Genomic DNA, 8,470 nt, shown 5'->3' on the forward strand with positions numbered 1-8,470 from the left:
TGTCACTCTATCAACACAGCTGGACCTTTTGCAAGGTGAAGACAATAATTAAAGGAAAATCTGCTGTCAATTAAAAAGGAACAAAATGCAGATTAATCATTTAAAATATATATTTTTTTCTGTTTATATCTCCAACAGGTTCTAAATGGAGCAACAACTTTTCAATAACACATTCAGTTTCAACCTTCAAATTGCCAGATTTGATATTCCTTCTCCAGCTATTTATCCTGTTTTTATCACTGGAATGCTGATCTATTTGTTCTCAATGTTCTGTAATGTTACAATTTTAGCATTGATTGTTACACAGCAAAGCCTTCATAAACCCATGTTTTACATTTTGTTCAGTCTTCCTTTGGCAGATATGCTGGCAATTACATGTGCTTTGCCCAGAGTGCTTCTGGATATTGTAACCCAAACAAATATGGTTTATTACCCAACATGTGTTTTGCAAGGTTTTTTGCTTCATTGTTATGGAGGTAGTGTACTTTTTATACTTGCAGCCATGTCTTTCGATCGATACATAGCAATATGCAAGCCACTAAGATATAATTCAATAATGGGTCCATACACAATTGGTGGTGTGATAGCACTGGCATGGGGCCTTGACATTTCTATGATTGTTGTGCTGTTTGCTCTTCAATCAAGATTTTTGAAATGTAAGGCATTTGTTTTAAATGTGTATTGTAGCAATAGTGCACTGTTACAGCTCTCATGTGGTGGTGACTTTACTGTAAACAATGCTTATGGATTAGCAATAACTGGGGTTATGCAGGGCATTAGTGTGTCTATTCAATTATTTTCTTATGCACAGATTCTCAAAACCTGTATTTTTCACTCACAAGCCAATGCTAGAAGTAAGGCTGTAAACACATGTTTAGCACAAATAATTACATTTCTTCTGTATGAAATAGTTTCTAACTTTACCATCATTTCGTATCGTTTTTCGAATATATCACCTGTTGCACAGCAAATATGCGGTTTAATGATTTTTACACTTCTACCGGTTATTAATCCAATTATATATGGAATGAAAACAAGAGACATTAGAAATACATTTGTAATAGTGCTGAAAAAGCGTAAGGTGGCATTTACATAATTTGTGAACAAGTTATTTTGTGAAGAAGCTTTACATTCAATTCTATGAGCTTTGTCGGCATATCAGTAGCAATCTTCAATTACCTGTCTTTAACTGTTTAATTAAAAAATACTCCACATAAACAATTATGTGTTTGCATATGTAGTGTAAATTTTTATATCCTCATTTTTCTTTCTAAATTATTTTATTAATTTATGCTCTATTGGGTGTCAAAATAGCCTCACATATAACCCGATAAATATTTTTGCAAGTTCTTCATAAACAAAGTATAAATAAAAAAATAATTAAATAAAGCAAATATTGCCTAGTTTATGAAGTTACATTTAAACAGTTTACATATGTAATAACATTCAAATACTTTATGCTTTACATGTGCCCTAAATTGGTGTTTGTATTGTTACAAGAAGTTTAAAAGCATGTACAGTAAATACTAGTTCAACAGATAAAGACCTGGGAGTTATTTAAGACAGCAACTTTATTGCTTAGAAATATTGCTAAGCTAAGAAATATTTTGTCTTTATCTGATGCAGAGAAGCATGAAATTGTGCTTTATATTTCAACAATACGAAGTAATGACCATTAGTTTTAATTGTTTCTGTTTTAAGTGTGAGAGTTTTTTGTGGGATCAGTTGTGGATTAATGAATGCAAATGTATCAAGATGAAATAACTGTAAAATTAAATTATTTACTTTTTCGTAATTACAATAAACAATATCACATTTATTTTTTTTAGAATGTGATTATGCAAAGCATTTTTGGAAAGAAATGTTTTAAATTGTTTTCTCTGTTTACTACACAATTTGAAAGATGGATAGAAATATAATTAGTGAGATAGATGGACAGAGGTTGCGAGAAATAGACAGAGAAAATTATATGGAGAGAAAATGATGAAGAGAGAGAGACAGAGAGAAAGAGATGGTGGTTCTTAAAGGTGCCTTTGGGTAAGATATAGTTTCTGAATAGTTTTATGCCGAGGAAGAGCACAACAGATGCAATATTTGCTTTAAGAATGTTGATGGAGAAGTATAGAGAAGGTCAGAAGCAGATGCATTGTGTGTTTTTGGATTGTAGAGGACAGAGTTGTATGGAGACGGATGATCACCTAATGGGAGCAGCCGAAGAAGAAGAAGAAGAAGAGGTAGTAGTGTGGAATTGTAGCAAAGGTTCCATTGGTGTCCTGATGATTTACGTGATTTAAAACACCATAATTATTTCAAAACATTTACAAGAATTTTGTCCTTATGCTCTATGTTGAGTTTGGTTTCATTAATAATAAATATACATTGGCATAAAGCATTAAAATCTGTCCATGCCCATGTTGATTAGAGTATTAAAACTTGAAAAGTATTTTTAAAGGTGCATTTAGAACAGATAAAAATGTGTGATTAAGTTGCGAGTTAATTAATTAAAATCATCTGATTAATTGCAATTATTGTAAACAGTTGACAACCCTAATATTAACCAGCGAAAAACTAAAACAAGTAGTGTACTTTTATACTTGCAGCCATGTCTTTCGATCGATACATAGCAATATGCAAGCCACTAAGATATAATTCAATAATGGGTCCATACACAATTGGTGGTGTGATAGCACTGGCATGGGGCCTTGACATTTCTATGATTGTTGTGCTGTTTGCTCTTCAATCAAGATTTTTGAAATGTAAGGCATTTGTTTTAAATGTGTATTGTAGCAATAGTGCACTGTTACAGCTCTCATGTGGTGGTGACTTTACTGTAAACAATGCTTATGGATTAGCAATAACTGGGGTTATGCAGGGCATTAGTGTGTCTATTCAATTATTTTCTTATGCACAGATTGTCAAAACCTGTATTTTTCACTCACAAGCCAATGCTAGAAGTAAGGCTGTAAACACATGTTTAGCACAAATAATCACATTTCTTCTGTATGAAATAGTTTCTAACTTTACCATCATTTCGTATCGTTTTTCGAATATATCACCCGTTGCACAGCAAATATGCGGTTTAATGATTTTTACACTTCTACGGTTATTAATCCAATTATATATGGAATGAAAACAAGAGACATTAGAAATACATTTCTAATAGTGCTGAAAAAGCGTAAGGTGGCATTTACATAATTTGTGAAGTTATTTTGTGAATAAGCATTACATTCAATTCTATGAGCTTTGTCGGCATATCAATAGCAATCTTCAATTACCTGTCTTTAACTGTTTAATTAAAAAATACTCTTTGCATATGTAGTGTAAATTTTTATATCCTCATTTTTCTTTCTAAATTATTTTATTAATTTATGCTCTATTGGGTGTCAAAATAGCCTCACATATAACCCGATAAATATTTTTGCAAGTTCTCCCACTTAGAAATCATGGAGGGGTCTGAAATTGTCATCGTAGGTGCATGTCCATTGTGAGAGACATAATCTAAAAAAAATCCAGAAATCACAATATATGATTTTAAACTATTTATTTGTATGATACAGCTGCAAATAAGTATTTGAACACCTGTCTATCAGCTAGAATTCTGACCCTCAAAGACCTGTTAGTCTGCCTTTAAAATGTCCACCTCCACTACATTTATTATCTTAAATTAGATGCACCTGTTTGAGGTCGTTAGCTGCATAAAGACACCTGTCCACCCCATACAATCAGTAAGAATCCAACTACTAACATGGCCAAGACCAAAGAGCAGTCCAAAGACACTAGAGACAAAATTGTACACCTCCACAAGGCTGGAAAGGGCTACGGGAAATTGCCAAGCAGCTTGGTGAAAAAGGTCCACTGTTGGAGCAATCATTAGAAAATGGAAGAAGCTAAACATGACTGTCAATCTCCCTCGGACTGGGGGTCCATGCAATATCTCACCTCGTGGGGTCTCAATGATCCTAAGGAAGGTGAGAAATCAGCCCAGAACTACACGGGGGGGAGCTGGTCAATGACCTGAAAAGAGCTGGGACCACCGTTTCCAAGGTTACTGTTGGTAATACACTAAGGCGTCATGGTTTGAAATCATGCATGGCACGGAAGGTTCCCCTGCTTAAACCAGCACATGTCCAGGCACATCTTAAGTTTGCCAATGACTATTTGGATGATCCAGAGGAGTCATGGGAGAAAGTCATGTGGTCAGATGAGACCAAAATAGAACTTTTGGGTCATAATTCCACTAAACGTGTTTGGAGGAAGAAGAATGATGAGTACCATCCAAGAACACCATCCCTACTGTGAAGCAGGGGTGGTAGCATCATGCTTTTGGAATGTTTTTGCACATGGGACAGGCGACTGCACTGTATTAAGGAGAGGATGACGGGGCCATGTATTGCAAGATTTTGGGAACAACCTCCTTCCCTCAGTTAGAGCATTGAAGATGGGTCGAGGCTGGGTCTTCCAACATGACAATGACCGAAGCACACAGCCAGGATAACCAAGGAGTGGCTCTGTAAGAAGCATATCAAGGTTCTGGCGTGGCCTAGCCAGTCTCAGACCTAAACCCAATAGAGAATCTTTGGAGGAGCTCAAACTCCATGTTTCTCAGCAACAGGCCAGAAACCTGACTGATCTAGAGAAGATCTGTGTGGAGGTGGGCCAAAATCCCTCCTGCAGTGTGTGCAAACCTGGTGAAAAACTACAGGAAACGTTTGACCTCTGTAATTGCAAACAAAGGCTACTGTACCAAATATTAACATTGACTTTCTCAGGTGTTCAAATACTTAATACTTTCCTCACTGTATGTATATATATATATATATATATATATATATAAATAACCCAGCCATTATGGATGCACAAGCCAGTGCACTCTTAGTGCCGGTCCCAAGCCGGGTAAATGGGGAGGGTGGCGTTAGAAAGGGCATCCAGCGTAAAACATTTGCCAAATCAAATATGCGGATCACAAATGAGAATTTCATACCGGATCGGTCGAGGCCGGGTTAACAACGACCGCCACAGGTATCGTTAGCCGACAGGGTACCGGTGGAAATTGGGCTACTGTTGGCCAAAGGAGGAGAAGGAGAGGAGGAAGACGATACAGAGACGGCAGGAAAAGGAGCAGTGTAGGAGAGTGAAGGTTCGTGTTGGTACTTTAAATGTTGGTACTATGATGGGTAAAGGGAGAGATAGCTGATATGATGGAGAGCAGATTTTGTGTTTTCGGAGATCAAGTGGAAAGGGAGTAAGGCCAGGAACATTGGAGGTGGGTTCAAACTAGAACTTTTGGGTCATAATTCCACTAAACGTGTTTGGAGGAAGAAGAATGATGAGTACCATCCAAGAACACCATCCCTACTGTGAAGCAGGGGTGGTAGCATCATGCTTTTGGAATGTTTTTTGCACATGGGACAGGGCGATGGCACTTTATTAAGGAGAGGATGACGGGGCCATGTATTGCAAGATTTTGGGAACAACCCCTTCCCTCAGTTAGAGCATTGAAGATGGGTCGAGGCCGGGTCTTCCAACATGACAATGACCCGAAGCACACAGCCAGGATAACCAAGGAGTGGCTCTGTAAGAAGCATATCAAGGTTCTGGCGTGGCCTAGCCAGTCTCAGACCTAAACCCAATAGAGAATCTTTGGAGGAGCTCAAACTCCATGTTTCTCAGCGACAGGCCAGAAACCTGACTGATCTAGAGAAGATCTGTGTGGAGGAGTGGGCCAAAATCTCTCCTGCAGTGTGTGCAAACCTGGTGAAAAACTACAGGAAACGTTTGACCTCCGTAATTGCAAACAAAGGCTACTGTACCAAATATTAACATTGACTTTCTCAGGTGATCAAATACTTATTTGCAGCTGTATCATACAAAGAAATAGTAAAAAAAAAATCATACATTGTGATTTCTGTTTTTTTTTTTTAGATCATGTCTCTCACAGTGGACAATGGACCTACGATGACAATTTCAGACCCCTCCATGATTTCTAAGTGGGAGAACTTGCAAAATAGCAGGGTGTTCAAATACTTAATACTTTCCTCACTGTATGTATATATATATATATATATAAATAACCCAGCCATTATGGATGCACAAGCCAGTGCACTCTTAGTGCCGGTCCCAAGCCCGGGTAAATGGGGAGGGTGGCGTTAGAAAGGGCATCCAGCGTAAAACATTTGCCAAATCAAATATGCGGATCACAAATGAGAATTTCATACCGGATCGGTCGAGGCCCGGGTTAACAACGACCGCCACAGGTATCGTTAGCCGACAGGGTACCGGTGGAAATTGGGCTACTGTTGGCCAAAGGAGGAGAAGGAGAGGAGGAAGACGTATACAGAGACGGCAGGAAAAGGAGCAGTGTAGGAGAGTGAAGGTTCGTGTTGGTACTTTGAATGTTAGTACTATGATGGGTAAAGGGAGAGAGATAGCTGATATGATGGAGAGCAGATTTTGTGTTTTCGGGAGATCAAGTGGAAAGGGAGTAAGGCCAGGAACATTGGAGGTGGGTTCAAACTGTTTTGCTATGGTGTGGATGGAAAAATAAATGGTGTATGGGTGATTCTGAAGGAGAGTACAGTAAGAGTGTAGTGGGTGAAGGGAACAGAGGTGATGAGGAGGTGATGGGTACGTATGGCCTTAAGGAGAGGAATGTGGAAGGGCAGATGGTGGTAGATTTTGCTGAAAGGATGGAAATGGCAGTGGTTAACACTTATTTTAAGAAGAAGGAGGATCATAAGGGGACCTATAAGAGCGGAGGAAGGTGCACACAGGTGGACTATGTTCTATGCAGGAGATGCAACCTGAAGGAAATTGGAGACTGTAAGGTGTTGGCGGGGACAGTGTAGCTAGACAGCATCGGATGGTGGTCTGTAGGATGGTTTTGGAGACAAAGAAGAAGAGAAGGAGAGTGAGGACTGAAAGAAGAATAAGATGGTGGAAACTGAAGGAGGAAGAGTGTAGTGTGAGGTTCAGGGAAGAGGTCAGACAGGGGCTCGGTGGTGGTGAAGAGGTGTTGGATGATTGGGAAACTACTGCAGGAGTGATGAGGAGGCAGCTAGAAAAGTACTTGGTGTGACATCTGGAAATAGAAAGGAAGACAAGGAGACGTGGTGGTGGAATGAGGAAGTGCAGGAGAGCATAAGGAGAAAGAGGTTGGCAAAACAGAAGTGGGATAGACAGAGTGATGAGAAAAGTAGGCAGGAGTACAAGGAGATGCGGCAGCAGGTAGAGAGGGATGTTGCCCAAATCCCCCCGGTATTCTACACCAGATCAAATGACCCCTAAACCACACAATAATGCAGTGTTGCCCACTAACTTAAACTACACATGGCTTATAATAAAGTTAGCTAGCCTTGTTTAGCAAGTCTAATTTCACAATTAGGAAAATAAGTATTTGAACACCCTGCTATTTTGCAAGTTCTCCCACTTAGAAATCATGGAGGGGTCAGAAATCACAATATATGATTTTTAAAACTATTTATTTGTATGATACAGCTGCAAATAAGTATTTGAACACTTGTCTATCAGCTAGAATTCTGACCCTCAAAGACCTGTTAGTCTGCCTTTAAAATGTCCACCTCCACTACATTTATTATCCTAAATTAGATGCACCTGTTTGAGGTCGTTAGCTGCATAAAGACACCTGTCCACCCCATACAATCAGTAAGAATCCAACTACTAACATGGCCAAGACCATCGAGCAGTCCAAAGACACTAGAGACAAAATTGTACACCTCCACAAGGCTGGAAAGGGCTACGGGGAAATTGCCAAGCAGCTTGGTGAAAAAAGGTCCACTGTTGGAGCAATCATTAGAAAATGGAAGAAGCTAAACATGACTGTCAGTCTCCCTCGGACTGGGGGTCCATGCAATATCTCACCTCGTGGGGTCTCAATGATCCTAAAGAAGGTGAGAAATCAGCCCAGAACTACACGGTGGGGAGCTGGTCAATGACCTGAAAAGAGCTGGGACCACCGTTTCCAAGGTTACTGTTGGTAATTCACTAAGACGTCATGGTTTGAAATCGTGTGTGGCACGGAAGGTTCCTCTGCTTAAACCAGCACATGTCCAGGCACGTCTTAAGTATGCCAATAACCATTTGGATGATCCAGAGGAGTCATGGGAGAAAGTCATGTGGTCAGATGAGACCAAAATAGAACTTTTGGGTCATAATTCCACTAAACGTGTTGGGAGGAAGAAAAATGATGAGTACCATCCCAAGAACACCATCCCTACTGTGAAGCAGGGGGGTGGTAGCATCATGCTTTTGGAGTGTTTTTCTGCACATGGGACAGGGCGATGGCACTTTATTAAGGAGAGGATGACTGGGGCCATGTATTGCAAGATTTTGGGGAACAACCCCCTTCCCTCAGTTAGAGAATTGAAGATGGGTCGAGGCTGGGTCTTCCAACATGACAATGACCTGAAGCACACAGCCAGGTATCGTTAGCCGACAGGGTACCGGTGGAAAT

The 8,470-nt window shown here is 39.7% G+C and overlaps 1 protein-coding gene and 1 pseudogene across 1 annotated transcript; both read left to right on the plus strand.

The window, feature by feature from the left end:
• Positions 1 to 1,096, plus strand: LOC124394286 (olfactory receptor 51G2-like). The gene is made up of 2 exons (XM_046862432.1): positions 1 to 35; positions 139 to 1,096. The coding sequence occupies exon 2, from the start codon at positions 146 to 148 to the stop codon at positions 1,094 to 1,096; it is 951 nt and encodes a 316-aa protein (XP_046718388.1). The 5' UTR covers positions 1 to 35; positions 139 to 145.
• Positions 1,097 to 2,276: 1,180 nt separating this feature from the next.
• LOC124394287 lies at positions 2,277 to 3,195 on the plus strand (annotated as a pseudogene).
• The last annotated feature ends 5,275 nt before the right edge of the window (positions 3,196 to 8,470 follow it).

Source organism: Silurus meridionalis, chromosome 12 (genome assembly GCF_014805685.1).
Source record: "Silurus meridionalis isolate SWU-2019-XX chromosome 12, ASM1480568v1, whole genome shotgun sequence".
In the NCBI taxonomy this organism is placed as follows: Eukaryota; Metazoa; Chordata; class Actinopteri; order Siluriformes; family Siluridae; genus Silurus; species Silurus meridionalis.

Coding starts and splice junctions, on each gene's coding strand:
- LOC124394286 (XM_046862432.1), top strand. CDS start 146: ATGGAGCAACAACTTTTCAATAACACATTCAGTTTCAACCTTCAAATT.